This window comes from Octodon degus, unplaced genomic scaffold (assembly GCF_000260255.1).
Source record: "Octodon degus isolate 3935 unplaced genomic scaffold, OctDeg1.0 scaffold00140, whole genome shotgun sequence".
NCBI lineage: Eukaryota > Metazoa > Chordata > Mammalia > Rodentia > Octodontidae > Octodon > Octodon degus.
In genome coordinates this window covers 1382220-1404862 of record NW_004524716.1, presented here as the reverse complement: position 1 = coordinate 1404862, position 22643 = coordinate 1382220, and the positions used below count along the sequence as shown (strand labels likewise).

The following is a 22643-nucleotide window of genomic DNA, read 5'->3' as shown; positions in this document are numbered from 1 at the left end:
CACCTATTGTTTTAGTGCTACGAACCAATTCAAACTGAAATCTCAGTCCCAACCACCCCTCTGGCATCCGCCCATTCAGATGGAGGACAAGTCAGTCGCTTCTCTTGTTGACTCAGCCTAAAATTCAGGAGTCGGCAAATTCCCATTGTAAACACACCTCCTGAAATGAAGAAACGGGCAAAAGACATTCTTTCTTCATGACTGAGCCAATTCAGGACCTCTAACGTGTTGATGCAGCATTGGAAATGAAAATCTGCATGGCAGGCACCAGGAGGATTAGGGTGGCAGTGCCTGCAGCGTCTCTCAGGAGAGTCCCGGAGCACTGGGAGGGAGAGAGAGCCTGCCCGGGTAAGCCCGTCAGAGCAGCTCAGTAGCCACGCAGCCTTTAGCGCTGTGGCTCAGCAGAACACCCACTGTCCACTCTGCCACACATCCACCCCCATGGGCCCCACTGCCTCCTTTGGAGCAGTTCATCTGGGGACCCAGCTTCATATCAATGTCTCTTGTTAGCCCTGGTTCCACAATCATTGCTGGCTCTTTCCAAATCCCTCTTGGGATTCAAGGTGTTGGTTCTATGGGGGCAGGAGAGACAATACTTGGCCAGCGAGATATAAGGAAGTGAGGGCATAACACATCTTCCCAGAGGGTCCCAGAGGAAGTATCTGCAACCAGTGATGCCCCAGGGGAGCTAAGTATCTGACCAACAGTGTGGGGCCTCTGACCCTTAGACAATAACATTAGATATCAGAATAGTAATCAGATAGCCTAAAACCATAACATGATCGGAGAAAGGAAAGGGGGAAAAGCCCATGGATAGCAAATGTGCTTGCTATCTGCTGACAGCTGGGAAAGGGAAAGGCCCACAGGTGAGTCTAGACCTCCCCAGCGGATACGCTTATGGCAGCGAGATGCACAAGAGGTAAATGGGGAAGATGGAAGACATCAACATATCTCAGAGAAATCTCTGGGAGGAGCAAGGAGAGCCTGTTCATGCCTCCAAGAAGGCAGCTACTCCTCCAGGCTTAGACCACTGCTGCTGGAGAGCCCTGCCCAACCCTCACTGTCCTGCTCACGGCGTGGGACCCAGCGCCCTGCACCGGGTCCCCATCGGGCCCGCCTCCACCCCACGCTCAGTCCAGGCTCCCTGGACACCTCCACCGAGTGGGACAGAGCACTCCAGAAAGCTCTGCTCAGTGTCACCTGCTAGGGACTGTCCCTGAGAACAGACCCGGCCAGGGCCAGCCTCCTGGAGCTCACTTCACTATCACTGCGATCAGTCAGAGCTGCTAGCAGCAACCCTCTGCCCGCGTTAGCTCAGAAGTATGTGCTATCCAGAGCTCGGGACCCACTGTGTAACACGGTCTTCTCTCTTTTTTTGGCAAAGACTGGATGAAGCCTTCTCCCCTCCCTGACAGACACGCTGGCCGGGCACTATCTATCCTAATGAGGTTAGGCAGGATTTCTCTTGCACATACGCAGTTCTTTGAAGCAAAATTCAATGCTTTCATCTTGACTACAAAGTGTTCCAGCAACTCCAGCTGAGGGAAAAGATAAGATACAAATTGGGCCCACGCTACACACATTTTTCAAGTCTTGTTAAGAAAGTAAAAAAAAAAAAAAAAAAGTTTGGGTGCATTTTGATCCATGGGTGGCATTTTCAAATGTGCAAAAACAAAGTCTTGAAAGACACTCTTTGTTACTATCACGTCTTGTCCTTCCTCTTGCCATCAGCCGGAAGTGGGTGAGGCTCGTCCACAAGATGGAATCCTACAGGGGTAAACCACAGGGATTTGGAAAGGGTACGTTACGAAGAGTAAAACCCTCGTGACATCTATCTGAGAATACTAGATAACCGGTGAGTAGATGCGGCACCTGGAACTACTCACTACATTACCAGAACCAAAAACTAGGAACCTACGACGGCAGGATCATGACGTTTGGGCGCAAGGAGCTAACCAACCGCGGCCGCCACCTGGAGCAGCCCGACGTGGTGCCGACTCTCCCAGTCGGACAGTTTTCTGCACGGATGGACGTCTGAACCTGTAGGTGCTGTCGACCGTCCAATCACAGAGCAAGAGGCAGCAAGGGAGCGTCTCGGCTCCGCCAATGCCAATGTGGGCTGGGCTCCCCTAGTCTATGGCTCCTGGGTGGATGCTGAGCACGGGGGGCTCCAAGCAGGTGGGCGAGTAGTTGAGGTGTGGCTCTTTGATCCATAGCAGGGGCACCCCGTTCTTGCCGTCGGAGTTCTTGCTGGAGTTCCGGCTTTTGAAGCGCACCAGCAGGATGGTGATGATGAGGATCCCAAAGATGGGGAAAGGGTAGAAGAAGACAAAGTAGAAGAGGGCGTCGTTGGAGCAGATGAGCGACTGCAGGGTGGAGCCTGTGGAGAACAGGGCAGTCAGGGCAGTGAGGACTGTGCGTAGCACTGTCCATACCCGTTATTGGAGACCTGGCCTGATGGCCACACACACACACACACACACACACACACACACACACACACCCCTGCCTTTTCCCTGCTACCGCTAACAGTGAGGAGACTACCTCTGTGTTCCTTTTCTTACATCAACACCTCTCCCCGGTCAGCCGTTAAGCCCAAGCAATGCGCTGCCTGCATTTCCACAGCCATTCATTGCTTCTGCTTGGAAAGCCACACAAGAAAGGGGAGCTTAGACGCTGCAAACTCCACGGTGCCTGGGGCAGCGAGGAGGCTGGCCTACACTCCATCCAACCTCCTCTGTGGCTAGTTTACGCATCCTGTTGTACTTCAGTCTACTCCAAACGTCCTTCTTAGGAAATCCAAATTCCCTTCTGGTTCCCAGAGCAGGGATACCAGAAACCATGTTCGCTCATTTGACATTGTCAATCACAACGTCGTCACAGATCACTCTCCGTGGTCAGCGGCTCTGCGGCTGCACAGAGCGCAGGCACACTGTGCCCCTATCCCTATCCCTGTAGCGGGATGCAGAGGAGAACAAATCCAGATGCCCTCCCCAGGGTGAGGGGTGCTCAGTAGGTCATCAGACCTCAGCAGGGGGTGGAGGGGCCCGGCCTCTCGAAGCCACACTTTCTCTGTAGACTAAGGCTGCTGGGTGATTCCTAGTCTCTGCAGAGTTCAGTAACCCTAGAAGCCCAAAGAGGTAGATACCCCAGGGCCTGCACCTCTCTCTTTTACTTTGGGACACTGAGTTATTCAGTAGACTGAATATTCGTTCTGCAGCCTATGCATGACTTAGACTCTTCTCCTTTTCCTTCCACTGCAGAGCTGTTACTCTTCAGTATTGTTCTTTTCTTAGTTAACACACATTCATACTTCCTGGATTGCCAAGTACAAGAAACTGCTGACAGTCATCTGCTTCTGACCTATGAAGTCTCAGAAGCATTTATTAGGATGTTCACAGGAGGCAATGAAAGCAGAGCAGGAGCTCGTAAGACGTGAGCAAGATCAGGGGGCAAATGGTCTGACTCAAGAGGAAGATAAAAGTTCCAGTAAATTTTTTATATCTGTAATATAGGCTAATTCTATAGTGGTAAACACTATTTTCAGTGTGATATATTCCACATTTTGACAGGGGTACAATCACAGAGCGCCTTGTTAGAACGCATACTTCAGGCCAGCAGGTGTTCCCTCCGGTCTCCCTTCACGTGCAAGTCGCCCGCGCCTGTGAGCACTGCACTGTGGCCTCTCCTGCTGCTAACGTTACTGCCCACCTAGACTGGTCCTCCCCACTCCCATGCAAAATCTAGCTATACCACCCAGGCATCCTCCGAAGTTAAAATGACCTGAGAACCCAAGAAAAGGAATCTGAAACACTTGGTAGTTTAGTAAAGAGAAACTAGGTTCCCTATTCTGAAATGTAGCAAAGTAACATCTAACAAGGCACTCAAACCACAAAACCGTAGTGGAGGAACATCAGGGCACCACACAGATGATGTGGCGTAGATTGCTTTCTAACCCTCCCCTCCTTTTTGCATGAGCAATCGAGGGGTAAGTGTGTGAAATCCTGCCTCGCCTCAGACATTCCTAATAAATGCTCATGACCATTAAGAAAAGTGCTCATTAACTTATTGCATCAAGCTCTGCATGATCCTCCAGATACATCCTTCCTTTGTAATCAGGAAACTCACTTGTGTCCAGGACGCGGATGCCGATGGGGGCAGACTCCTCCTCTGTCAGCCGGTACCACTCCTTCTGGGGGCTTGGCAGCCACTCTTCCACGTGGCAGGAGTAGTTGCCCGTGTCATGGGGGCTTGCCTGCAGCACCGTGAGCCGGTAGAGCAGAGGCGAGAGCCTCTGGAAGCGGAGCCTGCCTTCCCAGGGATGGCCCTCTGGGCCGAAGACGGCATCCGGGCCCACGCTCAGCAGGACTGTCCGCTCTGTTGGGTCCTCCTCCTCTTCCTCTTCCTCCTCTTCCTCTTTTTCCTCCTCTTGCTCTTCCACACCAAGGCTGCCCCTTTTCCCTCCGGCTTTAGTCCTCAGGGAATACCAGGCCACAGCAAAGCGCGAGTCCTGGCTCGAGCGGGACACGATGCTGCAGTCTAGCTGAAAGGCTGCCTTCTCAGAGACAGTGGCGTTGGGGACCACAGTGTCCACCTGGAGGGCAGCATCTGGGAAAGACAAGGTGCAAGTAAGGGAGAAACAAATTAAATGCCTGCTGCTAACTACGGTACATTTCATGCCACTCTGCACAAGACTCTAGGCCTCTTCTGTGGAGATGACGAACCTTTTAGAGCTTTCATTGATAACATCCACTGTGACACACACGGCACAGGCTGGCTACTGCTGCCCTATCGGAAAGGCAAATGGGCCGAGCTATGCGCAGAAATGTGAAAAGAGGTTCTGGAAAAACTTAAGAATCCAGAACATGCTTCATTCTGACATGCATATCTGTTTAGATTTGAAGAAAATCCCCATGGAAGAATTCAGAAGAAGCTGGTAACGTGGCCCTTTGTCAGACTCCAGGGAGGAAGGTCACTTATGCTGAGGACCACTTGCGGTGGCTGAGCAGTATCTCTTCTGAATGCTTGTCCACTTAGACTCGCAGGAGGCAATCATATTTGGAAAGGGATTCTTTACAGATGAATTATCTAGATAAGGTCATACTGATTAGGGTAGACTCTCAATCCAATGACTGGTGCTAGGGACTGAACTATGCCCCTGTCCAACCCATTTACATGTGGAAGCCATGAAAACCCAAGCAAAGGAATCTGAAACTCTTGGTAGTGTTTCAGATCCTGATGTGATCATGCTGGGAGGAATTTCAGAAGGTCGTATCAGTAAAATGAAGCCATAAGGGTCAGTCCCGAAGCTAGTAGGAATGGCGGCCTCCTCAGAAGCCAAAGAACTCCGTCTCCCTCTCCTGAGACACTCACCTGCGAGGCTATGGCACGACACCGTGAGAAGGCACCCTCTACCAGCTGGAAAGAGGGCATCCCCGGGACACCGCCACGCTGGCCCCTGACCTGGGTCCTAGCATCCGGAGCTGTTGGCGCTGTCCACGCTGCAGGGCACTGCCAGCCACACACACAGGGAGAGCTGGCGTCCCAAGGGCAGCACAGCCCAGGACGCCCGGGCACCAGGAACAGGAAGAGTACGAGGAAGCTTGTCCCCAACCTTAGGAGCACAGTGGCGAGGCTGCCCTCACTGCACCGCCGGCCTCCACAACTGTGAGTGAATATATTTCATTTGTTTTATGCTACCAAGTAGATGGCAGTTTGTTACAGGAACCCTAGGAAGTGAATATATCTGCTCAGGAGCTGTTGTTACATTTAAATTGTGCACACACAGTTCACTGCCTAAGCCACAGTGAACCCAAAGAAGTAAACACTGCACCCAAAGATTGAAGCCAAAGGATGGACAACAGGCCCCAAGGCACCTCTCCCTCTTCCCAAGAGGGTGTGCATGGACATCTGGCCCCAGTTTAGGCGGGAGGCGCAGAACCATCACGGGAGGGACCCCACGAGGAGGAACAGCTCACGGTCGCCACCAGACAGCCTCACACCCCAGGTCTTCTGCTGCCTTTCCCTCTGCTCTTATTTGGCTCACTGAGGAAGGTTCTGAACAAACAACTCTTTTGCTCGCTCCTAAAGGCTTCCCCTTGGCTCTGTCTAGGGAATGTTCATGTGACATGCTGATGTCATACAGAAGCAGACATGCTAACTCAGACTCTATCGGATGGAGGCCACCAGGTGCAGTTCCCAAGTGCCGTCCTGGGCTTGGGACAGACCGGCTCAACGTCCTCTCAGGTGGACACCAACCCAAGGCTCCTACGACTTCTGTGGGGCTCTGCCAAGTCCCCCATGCCCCAACCCCCTCTGGGCTGGCCCAGCTGGCATCCCACTGTGCACTGTAGGAAGAGGAAGGCCCAGTGGCCTGGTACCAGCCAAAGTGTAAAGAAAGCACTAGCAGCACTATCAGGGAAGGCTGCAGGACAGCAAATGGCGGGACAGAGGAGAGCGAGCCAGCCACAGTGATGCACACTCTCCAAACCCATGAGGTTGTCTTTCCCTAGAGCACAGCTGAAGCATAAAGCCAGAACCTCCAGAGACCTGTGCCCCCGAGACCTTGTGCCCGCAGCCTGACAGCACTCCCACGCTCCTACACGGTGCTGGGTGACAGCTGAGGGAGCCCTTTGTGGCAAGGTGGCCAGATAGGTCAGACCACTAACTATTCCACTCCTGCAGGTCACCTCCCTGCCTCCTCTCCCTTTGCTTTTTGTCTTGTAAGAACACCTCGCTCACATGCAAAGCGGGAGGCCGTGCTCCCTGCTCTTCCTGGCTGCTGGCACTTCCCTGTAGCTTTGCTGCCCCTGTTAGTACAATTCACAGATCGGGATTGCTAGGAGGACTGAACATGAATCTCCTAATGGCCCCAGGGCTGCAGCTGGCATCCACAGCCAGCTGTCTCCTCCCACCAAGGGCCTCAGTCTGGTGATCTGCAAAATGGGTGAGAATCAGAGGAGCGCATCCAGCTGCCACTCCCTACAGCTTCCCCTTCAGGAAAAGACAAGCAGAAGTCTCTCACCAGGAAGCTGTGAATAGCTCCAAGTGCAGGTGACTTCCCCGTCAGCTGCAGTAAGCCACAGCCAAGTGAGAGCCCCGAGCGCTCAGGGGATGCCCTGCTCCCTGAGGCATGCTGTGGGATGGATGCTCCGTGACACACGGGGGGCCCAGGGTGATCCTGATGCTCCCCGTGCCCTCAATGAACAGAGCGGCTTGACCAAGGCGTGACACATGCTGAAAACCTGTAGCACTGCCAGCCACGGTGTGGCACTCAGAACGCAACAAAGCATTCACACCCAAGGAAGCAGCAAAGCCGTGCTCCGCATCTTGGGGGGACTGCTGGTTAGACTTTGCACATCTTAGTAGCTTGCGTTTAAATGTGTGACAACAATTATACCAGTAATCATACCCACTTAGGGACTTCTGAAGCAGCACCACAGACAGGGAAAGCGAAAGGCCACACCCAATAGTCATTAGCACTGATAAAATTATTAGGAGGAGACAGGAGAGGCGACAGGTACTTAACTCCTCCTATTTAAAGAATCAACCCTTTTCCTCGGAAATTTCACTAGCTCGACTTTTTGAACCACGTGGCTATCACTTCAAGACTTTTCTTTCTCGTATCAACTACTCATCTGAATCTAGTCTTTAAAAAGAAAGCATTTTGTCCTCTAGAATAATTAATTATTCTAATTAAAAAATCTAGTCGTTTTGGCCAAGGCTAGATGGACAGTCTTTCATTCTCAGAGGAAAAACAAAAACAAACAAAAAAACCCCTGAGATTATTTGAATATACCTATAAAATGTTAACATACAGATTTAACTGCAAAAAATAAACTGATTTTACTCAACACATATTAAGGCGGAAACGCCAAAGGAAGAGGATGGGGAATTGTGCCTCACCCGGTCGCATGACTGTCACCGAGGTCTGCCCGGCGGTGTCCTCTGCCCGCTTATACCACATGCCACTGGGGCTGGGCAGCCACTCCTCCACGCGGCAGCTGTAGGTGCCACTGTCCTGCACTGCCACGTTCTGGATGAAGAGCCGGTACACGCCGGGCGAGGGGCTCTCCAGGTGCAGCCGCCCCTGCAGGTGGTTCTTGGCGGCCTGCTCGCCATAGTGGAAGGTGGCCTCGCGGCTCAGGCGCGCCACCGTCTCGCGCTCTGGCTGGTTGGGCTTCCACACGAACCATTCCACCACGAGCTGCGAGGCCGCGCTGGTGCGGTTCAGGACCACACACTCCAGCTGCACCTGCCGGGTCTCCAGAACGGACAGGTTCCCCTGGGCTTGGCTGAGCTTCAGGCGGCTGTCTGGAAGGGCGAGGAGAGATGTCATGAGGTGCACACAGTGGGTCGCATGGACCTTTCTGGGGGGAGGTGAATGGGCACCTTCCAAGTATAGGGGCAGCAAAGGCCAGAGGAGCAGACACCGTGACCACTCAGCTGCAGCCCTGCGCACACTGCACCCTGGGCCCTGTGTGTGAGCACAGGGCTTCAGGGAGCCCATGGGACAGTAGCTGCTTTCCCCAGGCCACCACCCTCATGGAGGAACACCAGCTAGAGAAAGCTGCACTCTGTCAGATGCGACAGATCATGAAGCACCGGCTGGGGAACGGGGCAAGTGGGGCAGAGCTGGCAAGAGAAAACCTAGCTGCCGAGGAACCTGAGTTCACTTGCTCATCGCTGTGTCCTGGGCTGCTTCCCTCCCAAGGCAGGCAGCGGACTGACCTGGTATCCTAAAGGAAAGACTGACATTGAGGAAGCCAGATGCCGGGACAACTCACAAGATTCTCCCGACCACGGCACGCCCTGATGGCACCCTGTGATGTCATAAGGAACCCTCTGGAGCCTGTCTGGCCCTAGGCATCTAAAAGCCATGACACTGTAAACACACAAAAGCACCTCAGGGAAAACGTCCTGGGTGACACTGACATCCACACCACAAAGGAGAAGCAGGGGTGTTTGTACTTTTTACTTTCCACATTTTTGTATCTGCTGAATCTTTTTCTCAAGATTGCTGTTGCAATGAAAAGATAAACCACCTCAGAACATATATTTTAAGTAACCAACCACTCCTGAGCACACATATGAGAGGACGTGATCCCTGGTTATCTCCGGGTTGCAGGACCATTATTCTGCAGTTCTTTTCCTTTGCTTGGTTTGTGTAAGTACATGTTTTCTCATCATTGGAAATGGTTTTTAAAAAATGAAGAAAACCAGAATGAACCAAAGAGCTCAGTTGAAAAGGGGGAGGCTGTTTTAATCAGCGCGTTCTGATTTTTCTGTTTATAGTGTTACGATTCACTGTAACACAGCTGCCAATGAGTGTGTTTACAGGACTCTGACCATCTCTCTTTTTTAAAAATGTATTTGGTACAAGGTCTCGCCACGCAGCTTGGACCCATAGCGGTCCTCCTGTTTTCAGGGCCTTCTGCACGGGTGTGCGCCCCCCCACACGGACTTCTTCCCATCTTTCTGAACTATCTCACTTAGCTTGACTGCAGCCATAGAGGGGAAGATCTCCTTATAAACTTAGGACCCACCAAGGGAATCTTGGTTTCAGAGCAAATGAAGAAAGGAAATGGATGGGGATGTCACAGAAGAGACAGACGGGTGGGGATGGCACTCTCCAGAAAAGGGAACTGAAAGCAGAGAGAATAGGACCCTGGAGAAGGTGGTGGCTCTCGGTTTTCAAAGCCCCAGGGATGGAGCAGCAGTCAGGATGGGGGTCACTGAGACACTGGCAGAGGCTGCTCCACGGCAGGGCAGGGAAGGCAGAAAATGTCACTGTGTTACCTGTGAGTGTCCCAGCATATGTGCTGGCCTCTGGAACAGCACAGGAAGGTCTCCTGGCACCCAGCACAAACGGGGCCACACCCGGAACCTGTACCTGGTCCTAGTGGTCTCCTGGATAAATGTTTATGAGGCTCCATGGGAGGCTCACAGTGGGGAAGAAACTCAAGTCCTTGGGGTCATTCGGGGAGTTTAATTCTCATGGAAGAGGCGGACAACAAATCTCTCTTGTATCTGGATGCTGAAATAATGAATAATATACTAGCCGCTAAGTGATGCTAAGAACAAACATGAATAAGTGCTTCAGAATTACTGACAGGAGTAAGTAAATGAAAAAATGCCAGGTGCTGATAGCGACTTTGAAGGGTGTGGGGAAGGGAAGACAGAGGCAGCAGGGTACCGCTGCAGTTCAGATGAGCTAGAAATACCCTTCAGGGGAGGAGGGAGGTAAGTACGGCCAGCACGCTCCAGGCTGGGACAACAGCGTGCACAAAGCTCCGCGGTATTCAGCAAAGCCCTCATCCCTGCTCAGCCAGGACTTACTGGGCGTGCCATGCCCAGGGCTGAAGACTTGGGCTCAGCCCTGTTCTTACAGGGCCTACAGTGCGGTGCAGAAGAAATGGGTAATTACTGCATTCTGTACAGGTCCGCTTGTGATACAGGGCGGATGTCTGGGAGTGCTGGAGTGAGCTTCTGAGTGTGGTACTGAAGGGGCAGGAGAGCTGAGCTGCGGGCAGGGGGCACACAGGAAGGCATGGAGACAGGCGTTGGGGCCACAGAGCCCGGACCCCTCAGAGCTCCAGGATGCAGAAGCGCAGCATGTGGGGAGCAGGGATGGAGGGGGCCTCCGTGGCCTCACCGCCTGGGAGGAGCTGAGCTCTTAAGGAAGAGGCAGAGAGACTGAGAGAGGGCACCACCTGCGAGTGGCTACAAGGAAATGACTGAGGTTCTCCTGGACTGTGCTAGGGGCAGATCTACCACCTGTGAGGGGACAGGGCTGCTACACTACGGATTGTGGGGGTAATCAGTCCATCCTCCTGGACCTACTCCCAGAGCGCAGAGGCCCTGCTGAGAGCTCCCCACCGAGACCTTCCTGGGGACAGGAAGCTCAGCAAGGCTGAGGATGAGGGGAAGACAGCCAGAACTTGCAAAGGCTTCTAGGCAGGAAGCTGGGTGCACAGCAGGTGCCAGGCTGAGATTCAGGGTACAAACCGCAAGCCCAGAAAAAGCACTAGGAGTTACCAAGGACTCCCACATCATCACATTTTGCCAAGCACAGCTGCCTGTGAGGATTCCTGGGGTGGACAGTGTCCCTGGGAGCGTGCATACACATGAGGACCCTGTGGAGAAGGATCCCACAGGCACCTGGATGACGCCCCTTGCATTTGGGTCCTCTAGTGGGCCACATAGAACCAGCCCAGCCCACAAGTCTCTACAGGAAGCCCCCGGCCCCAGATGGCTGCACCCTCTGTCCTTACCTGGTTGCTTCACAGTGACTTCCGTGCGGCCTGAGACCTCCTCTGCCAACTTATACCAGGCGTAGTTGGGGCTCAGCAGCCACTCCTCCACATGGCAGTAGTAGCTGCCACTGTCACTGACTTCGGCTCTCTGGACTGTGAGGCTGAACAGGCCCCCAGCCACATGCCGCTCGAACTGCAGCCGGGGCCGCAGGCCCTCCTCCTCAGTGTAGGTGCCGTACTCAAAAGTGGAGCTGTGCGTGGTTTTGAGGATGAGCTTGCCATCGGCGTCAGAGGGCTTGTGCACGTACCAGAGCACGGCGAAGTGTGAGTTCTGGCTGGTCTGGGACTTGACGGAGCAGTTCAGTTGAATGGGCCTGTTCTCTACCAGGGTGAGGGTCCTCTTTGACTTGCTCACCTGCAGTTTTGTCACTGTGAAAGGATGGGAAATGGCTCAGAAGGACAGCTACACACTCCTGGAGATGCAGCCCCTTCCAACCTCACTTCTGGGCTTGGAGCCCGACTGGCCCAGCACCACTCCTACGGGACTTGCCATTAACAGGCTTCCTCCAAAACATGGTTTGGTGTAAGGATTCCCTTCCATCTGCCACTTGCTTGCCACTCCCAGGACAGGCCCTACCCATCTCTCCCTGTCCCCTGCCTCATTCCCAGCCACCAAGGCCTGCCCACATCCTGTCCCTGCATAAAATATTCAACAGCTCCCAACTATCTACAGGTTCTAGAGGAAAAAAATTTCTTTTCCCAGTCAAAAGGCCCACCAGGCCAGGAATGGTCATGCATGCCTGTGGCCCAGCACTTGGGAAGCTGAGACAAGAGGAACAGTGTGGGCAACACAGCGAATCAGAGACCAGTCTGAACTACATAGCTGCGAGGACCATGACTCAAACAACACCAAGAAGAAAGGCCCTTCAGGGCCTGGCCCCACCCACTCACATCCCACAGTTGGCCCAGGGCAGTTCCCCCTGAGCAAGGCCTCTGCCCTGCTGTGCCCCTGCCCATTTCCTCTGCCACCTCCCACCCTGACCCTTCTTCACTCCTCCTTGCCTCCCTCCTCCTCCAAGCCCCATAGGATGAGGTGGGCTTCCTCAACACCCTCTGATGACCAGTGACCACAGCCCATTTTTCCTCCTGTCCCTCTTCTTGCCTAGACCATGAGGTGCTGAAGGCAGGGATCAAGCAGATTCCACCTACCAACCCTATTTCCAGGGCCCACACTGCCTCCTGCAGTCTGCCAAGTGCCAAGCTTGCCTCACGGAGCGCACTCCCAGAGCCCAGGCTGTCTGACTCTGTGAGGGAGCAAGGGCCGAGATATGCCATAAGATACGGCAGCAGGTGTAGAAGAGGCTGAGGCTGAACTCCAGGACAAGAGGGAGGCTAAGGAGAGGGCGATGAGCCACGTGACCGAACAAAGCCAATTCAGGCTCTGTCCCCTCTCCAGCATGAGTGCAGACGCTGGGTGACACCCTACCTGCCAATCACCAACCTGTTCACCTTGAAGGTGGCAAGGAGCCAAGGCCTAATAAACTGAATCTTATTGATGTAATCTGAGAACCTATCCACTCCATCATTATTATTCTTGGCTCTGATTTCCCCTATCTACCCTCCTCCCCACTTCTAAAAATAAAGGAAAAAAGGAAAAATACAAAAATGTAAGTTTCTCAGAGGGCACCACTAGTGAAAACATCATCCTACCCCCACTCTTCTCTTTGCTTCAAGTTTTAACCACTTGCCAGCTGAGAGAAAAACCCAAGGCAAGGGATAGACCCCACACATGGCAAGCTACCCAGGCTTCCTGCATTAGCAGGCACGTTTGCCCCAGCTGGCCTCCAGCACCCTGCAGGGAAGGCTCTGGTTTCTTCCGTGGTTTTTTTTTTTTTTTTTTTTTTTTTTTTTCCGGAACCAGGGATTGAACTCATGCCCTTGCACTTGCCAGGGAAGCGCTTATTCTATTGAGCCATCTCCCCGGCCCCCAGGCTCTGGTTTCTTCAAAACCAGCCTAGCTGTAGGAATAGAACTGCACTCGGACACAGGAGGGGCAGAGCTGACTGCTGGCATCCCTGAATCCCTGGCCAGCCAGCTCTGCACATGCAAAGGACTGAACCCCAGATGTCAAGGAATCCAAACTGGTGAAACCCACAGGATGCAACTCAGCCTCCCCTGTACTGCATACTCAGAGCTCCTGCGTGGTTGTGAGCTCTGGAAGCTCACAAACCCAGAGCCATTACTAAAGACCCTCTGGGGACACAGCTCCAGGTGTGAAGTGAGGCTTTCTCCTCAGGCAGAACAGCCCAGCTCACACACTAACAGACCTGCTGAGGACGCAGCTCCAGGTGTGAAGTGAGGCTTTCTCCTCAGGCAGGACAGCCCAGCTCACACACTAACAGACCAGCTGAGGACACAGTTCCAGGTGTGAAGTGAGGCTTTCTCCTCAGGCAGGACAGCCCAGCTCACACACTAACAGACTCCCAGCAGGGAGAACACACCACACACCAGAAGAAGAGAAAGCCTAACCCATTGCCATCTTTTTTGTTAACAAGCCCCACCTTCTCCCTTCTCCCTTTTCCAAAGGCAGACACTGCTCCAGGGCACACTGGGAACCCAGGCAGGGTCGGCCCTGAAGCTCACAAGCCCTGAAGACGGGGCTGGCATTAGCGGCACTCAACTTTCCTGCAGTGGATTCCTATCACACTCGAAACCACCGCTCTCTTCTCACCCCCTTGCAACCCAATTCACCACATGCAAATGATATCTCTATCAGCGCAAATGACACCACCTGAATTATCTGGTTCTTGGCCAAAAAAACTGGGTTGTTCAGTGTAGAGTAGAAAGAGCTTTAAAATGTATTATTAATTGGGGCCAGATTATTTTTGCAACTGTTACTAAGGAAACCTCAATTGCTATAGTAACTGCATATGTTAAACTGGAATCCTATGAGTCAACTTCAATTCAGTCACATGGTCTGAGGATGAAAATTCAAGGATGAGAAATGTTTCAAAGCATTTCCATTTTTTTCCCCTTGCCATGTCAAAATATTGTGAAGTGTTGAGAAGCTTGAAAAAGAGGCACTTTTTAAATGTGGTGCATGCCTGACAGGTGGGCAAGAGGTCAACTCTGATCCTGCTCTGAATTTCCTCCCATGTGGCAAGGACAGGGGAGACCATTCCTGGAGCCACAGGAGACCTGAGGCGCTGCGGCTAATGAGGAGTCACCCATGTGCGCTGCCACAGGACTGCCCCGGGCAGTGCGGTCCGGGTGCCCCACCTCACTGTACAGTTGGTGAGCGCAGCCAGCTCAAGGACCAAAGGTAAAGTTCCATTTGCAAAATGCATGCGATAACAGCAGTAAGAGCAGTCCCCGGCTCATCAGGAGTGCTCTGCGGATTAAAAGCAATAGTGTAGCGGAAGCATAGCACGAAGCCTGGCGTATAATAAATGCTGAGCGAATTTTAACCATTCTCTTTCCATTTGGGTTTCTGTGCCTGGTCGCAAGTTCAAAGCCCAAGATGGGGGTGGGGGAGGATACGAAACTGGTCGCGGCACTTCTAACTGTTGCTGCCTGCTGCCATAGATCATCAGCAGGGAACCAGCTGTGAGTAGGTAAGAAATTCAGGCTCTCAGGCCCACTAAGGCAGAATCTGCACTTCAACAAGACCCTCAGGGACTCAGATGTGCCTCAAAGCTCGAGAAACCCTGGACTTCATTGCTTCAATGTATGGGCTTAGGCAGTAAATGCAGAGGTGAAAGTGAAGGCGCTCAGAACTGAAGCTTGGTTAATCCCCGACAGTGAATCAGCAGGAGGAAGACAGAATCCAGCAAGAGGCACAAAGAAGGGTCAGAGAAGCCGGCAGGCGATGCCCTAACTGCCTACAGCTCGGCCGGCCTGCTCGGGCTGCTCGCATTGTTTGCAGGAATGGCCCTTGCTTTCTGCAGCAGGGCTGTTTCCTACCCAGGCTTCAGATCACGGCTTGGCTCTGTGTTTAGCAGTACAAGGGAGGCTTGGGGCTAGAAGCCAGGACAGGCTGACACAAACAGGAAGACAGGAGGATGGAGGAACTCAGCGAAAGCTTTAGCAGCCAACCTACCACTCTCCAGTCCCATTCTGTGTGCGCTCTTCTAATGCAAAACACATTTATTCCATTGATAAAGGATTCCCTAACTGCAGTAACTGCTGCCTTCCACTGAATATAAATTTTTAAAGGTCTTCTTGCAAAAATTCTAGGGATCTAAAGGTCAAGGACTCTGACCCAGTAATAGCTAAACAAGTTAATAAATGAATCACTGAAGAAAAATGTGATTAATCTTTTTAAAAGAAGTACAATCAATTTTTACTATGCTAGAAGGGATATTTCAAAAGCCATGACCTCTGAGTTAGATTCTAAGAAACAAATAGCAGGTAGAGAAGAAAGAGTGAGAGGGCACCCACACAGGAAGACCCCAGGTGACCACTTCTCTGTGCCCTGCAGTCAGGAAAGAGCAAGCTGGCAGGTCTGTTAGATGAAGTTAGAAAGCTGAGCTTAGCCAGACTGGAGGGACCCTGATGTTAAGCTTGACCTCGAACATCTGCGGCTCTCAGGGCACTACCCGTGGGTCTGCAGCACAAGCAGGCTCCTTGGGAACCTACTGGGTAAATCTCTAGGGGTGAGGTGTAGCCACCTGCAGGTTCCCAGGCCCTTGAAGCAATTCTGATTCTGAGGTTCAAGAAGCCACAGGTGTGGAGGTGAGGTGGTCACCAGGAAGCCCTGAGGGGCCAGATTCTGTGCAGTGGTGCAGCAGAGGGCGGCAGGTGAGGAGGGCTGGACAGTGCGGGTGGAAGGGGCGAAGAAGACACTGCTCTTAGTAACAGACCCTGACAGTCATTACAGGGGTGGAAGCACAGAAGCAAAGAAGTCACCCAAGACACTGGGAAGAAGGCAGGCCGGACGGCTGGGGATACTCCTTCACCTTCAGGGATGCAGGCAGCAAAAACACCTCCCTTTCCCCAAGTACTACGCCTTAGGACATCTCCGTCCATAACTCTCCAGGGCTCCTAGCTCTTCTCTCTCTTTGCACAGCCACGAGCTATCTGAACCCCTAATGTCTTCTCTGATGGTTCTAACGGGCCTGCATGTGAGGCTCCCAGGTTCCAGTCCCTAGTTTCACAGCTAGGGACTCTTCCTAAGAGGCAAATAGGAGCTTGTTACTTTATTTCATTTTGAAATTTGTTTTGCTTTTTGAGAAAAGGTCTCTGTGCAGTTCAAGTTGGGCTTGAACTCACTGTACAGCCCAGGCTGGCCTCAAATTCATGGTGATCTTCCTGCCTCAGCCTCCAGCACGCTGGGATTCCAAGCATGCACCGCAACACCCCGTGGAGTGCCTCACTTCCAAGTACAGAGCCTGTTGCTAGCTCCCCACTGCACGGTTCACCACAGCTGTTCTCAGTGGGGTGCCCCAGGCATGCCAGAAATCTGGAGGCAGACCTTGGAGTGATATGGGGAGGGGTGGATGTTTAATGGATCAAAGCCAGCAAGAGATGAAAAACTATCTGGAAAAACTCTGAAAATGTCTCTTGCGACCTATGTGACTTTCAAATGACATTCACATGGGTAGGAAAATCTGTCTCTCGAACCTAGAACGTATTTTTTTATCAGAAGCACAACTTTTTTGGACATGGTTTTAGTATACGGCAGGTTACTCGAGAGGATTTTCCTTGATTCCTTCACAGTTGTCTGGTGCTCCAGGGACCCTAAACCGGGCAGGGCTGCTTGGACGGCGGGGCTCTAGCTCTCTGCATTCAGGGGCAGCATTTGCAGCACCAAGGACCTCCTTCCCCAGCCGTGCGCAGACCCTGCCCGCGCCGCCTCCTGCTGTCACCAGCAGCACTTACACACGAAAGCACACTGCAGAATTTAAATTGCACTTTTTCTTTTTCTGCAGCGCTGGGAGCCTCTCACGCGCTAGGCAACTGCTCTATCACTGAGCTATGTCTTCAGCCCTGAAACATATCATTTTAGTTTGAACTACTTAAGCAAAATCCTCTTTCATATTACCAATAGGGCAGTACAATAATTTTTAAAGATTGTATGATTAAGAAAGTTATATTGCCTATGAATTTCATTTCAGGGTAGTAAAGGGAATTTTACAAATTGTTATTAAAAAGCCAATATATGATCTCGTATGATCTAAAGTTCTAATCTTCTGTTGAAGGTATTGTTATTTATCTAACCTACAGTTCTTTCTACATGCTTAGTTCTATTTCTGTCTGCGGGTGGCACTAGGTATTCACTCTTCACAATGAGCCACATCCCTAGTCACCCCCACTCCTTTTTTGTGTTGTTTGGATTTTAAAATAGGAGCTCTCCAAGCTGCCGAGGCTGGGTTGGAACTTTCAATCCTCCTGCCTCAGCCTCCCAGAGTACTGGGATTACATAAATGTGTGTCATCATGCCCAACTATTCAGCACTATTCTAAACACTATAAATACAACTATCTGGTCTTCAAGTGTCCTAGGAAATAAACACCACCCCCCAGCTGGACAGGGTGGCTTGTCTGAGTCTGCACAGCCAGGAATGTGCTAGAGCTGGGAGCCCCTCCCACCTCACCTGGTCAGGGCCCTGCCTTAGCCACTATGCCTGGCAATGCCCTGTGCTTCCCTGTGCCCATTCTTTCCACTGGCTTTGCCACCACATCTGTGAAACCTTACTGCACTCCTCTTTCCTAGCCTGCCAGGCAGTCCACAAAGCCACAACTGTAGCACACCCACCCCTATAGCCTCCAGCACCCAGCGGGTACCTGGCACAGAGCAGATGCCCAGAGAGACACAAAGAAGGGTTGAACAGGTGAAAGGTGCTCGGGTGTGGAAACCCTGCCTTCCCTGTGTAGACAGAGCAGCATCCCTCTCGGGTTGACAACAATAGCTGGTGTCACCATGACAACAAGGCCTGAGGCAGGGGAAGAGGGCTCAGGCCTCCTCTTAGGGCTAGGACCTCCTCTTAGGTAGGGCTCTGGTCTCGGCATAGACAACAGGTGGAAGCCACGTGCCATGGAAAGAGAACCTCCTGCTATCTCAGAAGAAAGCAGGGGCTACAACTCTGAGGGATGGGGCAGCCAGCCGCCTGGCACACCATGGCAAGGACAGCCAGGGCTCCCATGCACTGGGCTCACGTAAGTCACAGAAAAAGTCCTCACTGAGCCAATCTGCCAGATCAGCAATGAGAAACAGAAGAAAAGGAATCTGGCAACATCCAGAGTGTATTAAATATTCATCTCGACTACCCACCAGCACAGTCCCAGCAGAACACACCCGACAAGCCAGCGCTCCACCACTGGAGGCTGTCCTTCTGGAAGCCTGTTTATTGCTTTGTCAATTTTCATGGGCAATATTTAATAGCTGGTCCAAGATATGGTTGTAAACATGAGGAAAGCAAGTGCTGACATTTCCCTTATTATGACGGCATTTAGTAATGTGTAATTGGAGGCTATATTTGGAGCTAAAGAAAATCTGAAGGAAATAAGGTGATGCTTCACAATTAAAGGAGGAAAAAACTGATTAAGTATAGAGTATGCTGAAGTGGCTAAAGGTCTTGCTGCAAGCCTCCTGGGGGTTGTACTGGGCCATCAGTGGGGTGAAGATGAAGCTAAACCAGTGACAAGAAAGGAGGGAGGGCATCCACTCCTGAAAGACTTCCCGGGGGGTGCGCACCCAGAGGAGAAAGCACGCACACAGAATGTCAATAATGGATCTACAGCAAGCCCACTGGGCGTCTAACCAGGGACCCATGGAGCTAAGTTCCTGTGATGTGGTTAGGATCAGCAGGTGGCCCTGGTAGGGACCAGCCTGGACTGAGACCACATAGACCACAGGCAGCTTTCTGAGAGAAAGGACCTACTTCAGTGGAGCAGAAGATAAACAGAGCAGCCCTGGGTGTCTAATTGAGTCTCTCAGAATAAGCGACAGCACAGTCTTTAAATAGCTGACAGGGGTCAGTCAGTTCCAAGAATCCGCGTTTTGAGGAGAAGAGTGTGCAACGACAAGGGAAGAGACAGGCACCGTTTGAGGTTCTGGTAGCCCAAGTCTTACAGTCACCTTGTGGCAGAGGTTAAAAGAAACAAAGAAGTCCAATGGGGCACAAATAAAACTCCTATGCCCTTAGCAACCTGGGTGTTGAGGATCTTGGTGACCCAACTTCTATAAAATTTAAAGACCAGGAAATCAGGAAATCAGGGTGGTAAACCAGAAAGAGGAGGCATTACATAAGCATACCTAGTGCTAAGGCATAGCTCAGTGATAGAGCGTGTACCCTGCAGGCACCAACTAAGCCTCAGGGATCCTACGTACACCCACGAGAGTGTGTGTGTGCGCGCACACACACACAGAGGCACACGCACGTGCATGTGCACATGTACACATGGTACCCAAAGATTCCTGAGGAAAAAATTAAGTAATATGGAAATATGTTTAGCAAGTACATACTACAATAAAATTAGGAACTTAGACTCTGGAGTCAGATTGAAACCTGGCTTTGCCAGTTGTTAGGGATCAGTGGGCAATTTATTCAATCTCAGGGTAGCGTTCTGATCTGTACACTAAGTACTCTCTCAGACAGCACATGGAGTTAGTAAAGAAGAGTCAATTAAGTTATGAAACACAGAACATTCAGGGTGGCGATGGCCACATAAGCAATAATTATCAGGTATCACTGCTGTTGCTACTGCTAGTCCCGACAGTACCAGGACTCGGCCACACCAGTGACCTGCAGAGGAAACCTCTTATGTAAAGGGCCCACTAGCTGAATGCAGAAGGAATCATTTCCGATTATATGGCCTCATAAAAGGTCCCAGTTTATCCAGTGTTCATTGCACGCCTACTCCGACGGGCCTTTCGTGTGTATATGATACTGGACATTGCATCCTGGCCCTTGCATATGCCTGGCAAGTCTCTACCCCTGAGCTACAACCCCGCCCACAGCTGCCTTTTAACAAGGCATAGTGAGGGCTCAAACTCCAGCCTCCTCACTGGCTGCTGCTGCTCCAACCTGCGCACGTTAGCGCCTCTGACGCCTCATTTATCAGATGGAAATGAAATACCTTTAGCACTGGCCAGCTTTCCTGTGGCTGCAACGGAGTACCTGACAGCCACAACTTAAGGGAGGAAAGACTTACTGCAGCTCACGGTTTTCAGGGAACTTAGTTCATGGTTGGTTGACTCCAAGGCAGAAAAGCACGGTGGGAAACACTGCTCAACCCAGGGCAGCCAGGAGCAGGGCACGAAAGGCAAAGCCGGGAGGGGGCTGCGCCCTCCCAAGGTCCCAGGGACCAGGGAGTCATGAACTCACGGAGGAGCAGGCATTCCCACAATCCAGCCACCTTCTCCCTACATCAGACTTCTAGGGGACATACTGGATCTACACCATAACACCCCTGTGCTGGCGGCCAGTGACGATCTGGTAAGATGGCACGATGACTGTCCAAACGACAGTCTCTAGCAGTTTTCTAAAATGAAAGCACCAGTACCGACCAGTGTATTTAGGGAAAAGGGGAGAAATGAACTTGAAGCTCTTCGGAAACATTAAGTGCGAGGCCCATCAATATTTAATAAAGGAAAGACAGTAGCACTAAAGAGGCTGCACTCTCCCCAGTGCCTCAGGCACTCTGGGCGTCCTGTGCAGCCTCAAGCTCCTGCTGTTGCTCCTCCCAGCCTGCAGAGGACCACAAAAGAGCACCACGAGGTGTCACAGCCTGAGCCCGACAATGCTCCAAAGGCCTCCAAGCCAACCACTGGTCATTCTCACTTTACAGCGAAAACACAACCAGCAGCCAACACAGCACACACGGATCAAGAAGACAAACTTGAGCCTGGGGCCTCCTAACTCTCCAGCTATTTTTCTGCTAGGAGGCAATAATATGGTACAATAAAAAACACAGACGTGTGGGAGACAGAGAGACCAGGGGCCCATGCTCACTCCAAATCTCAGTTCTGCCCCTTAACCAGTGAGTTAGCTGGCCCTTGCTGAGGAGCCCAGCCGCTGAGACATGGTTTCCTCACAGCAGAGCCAGGACAGAGACATCCACATTATCAGGCTGTTGGAGGGATTTAACGAGAGCACAAGGGCTGGACAGAACCCGACACCCAAGGGACTCTTCAGATGTTTCTTTCCTGTTCAGCCTTTAGTACTACCTTAAATTGATCAGAATCCAAATAATGACAGTCTTCAGTCAATTCATTCCACATTTGTCCCTTAGGTGCTCCAGTCTGAGATTCCAAGTAGTACAAGAAATAAGCTAATACTGCTTTACTCCAAGAGGCAATGACAAGCAAGGTCTTTAGGCCAGCATCTCCCCCATCTTCAACTGCTGCAGAACCATGTGACAGCCAGAGCCGCTCAGAACATCAACCTTGGGTGACAGAGGGGACGACCAAAGGCATAATCATGATCCCAAAGTTCTACTTACTATGGTGGGCAAGCGGGAGCTTCAGCATCCTCTACAACAAGGGCTCACAGCAAATGGGGTCTGTGCTTAACCCTCCATTAACCTGCAAACCCTCTTAAAAATAGCAGCTACCCCAAGCATCACGCTGGCCCGGACTGGGCTCTTCGTAGCCAGGAATAGTGTCATCGCTTATACAACTTGGTTCAAAACTGCTAAAGAACAGGCCTCTACCAAATGGGTCAGACAACAGAAGGCATAAACTCAGACGTTACTATTACTTAAGCTTACATTGCTGGAAACAACTCTGTGGCCATCTAAAGTCAGCTAGTGGACCCCGCTAGACATTAATCATAGCTGTTAGCAGGTAAAGCCAAACTCAGTTTGCAAGGGGTTCGAACCATCTCTGCAAAGTGAGTAGGCCAGAAAGTCAGAAAAAGCTTTGCAAAGCCCAGGGCCTGGGGAGATAGCTCAGTGGCATAAGAGCCTGCCTGGCAAGCCCAAGGTCCTGGGTTCAATCCCTGGTACAAAAAAAAAAAGAAAGTTATCCAGGCTCCACACTGGCTGGATGAATCAATTTTGGGGACTACCCCCTCAGGGCCCCCTTCCTGTCCCTCTCTCAGACAGGAGCTTTCTTTCCCCCAATAAATATATTCTGCTCATTAAAAAAAAAAAGCAGTCCTCACTGCTTACTGCGGGGGCACCTGCTCTGCTGCACACACAGGCGGGGTAGTGGGGAAGATGGCGCCTACAGCTGGGCGTGGCTGTTACCAAAGGTGAGCTCAGGGGAAAGCCCTGAGCACTCCAGGCGTGAGCAGAAGCACTCGAGAGTGTGCAGGAAGCCTCCCCAAACAGTGCTGCTTTATATGTCCACCTTCACAGAAGAAAGGAACTCGAATTCTGCTCACATAGACAGAACCCTGAGTCAAGGAGACAGTGCAGGCAGGACAACAACCACAAGGTTCAA

General features: G+C 51.8%; 1 protein-coding gene across 1 annotated transcript in view; it reads right to left on the bottom strand.

Moving 5' to 3' along the window:
• Positions 1-1370: 1370 nt before the first annotated feature.
• Igsf3 (immunoglobulin superfamily member 3) overlaps positions 1371-22643 on the bottom strand; it is a 101125-nt gene continuing 79852 nt past the window's right edge. Inside the window, exons 11-14 of the mRNA XM_023701749.1 lie at positions 11274-11684; positions 7906-8313; positions 4129-4608; positions 1371-2380 (exon numbers count right to left, since the gene is read on the bottom strand). Coding sequence (XP_023557517.1) covers positions 2130-2380; positions 4129-4608; positions 7906-8313; positions 11274-11684 — 1550 coding nt within the window. The 3' untranslated portion in view covers positions 1371-2129. The remainder of the gene's footprint in view (positions 2381-4128; positions 4609-7905; positions 8314-11273; positions 11685-22643) is intronic.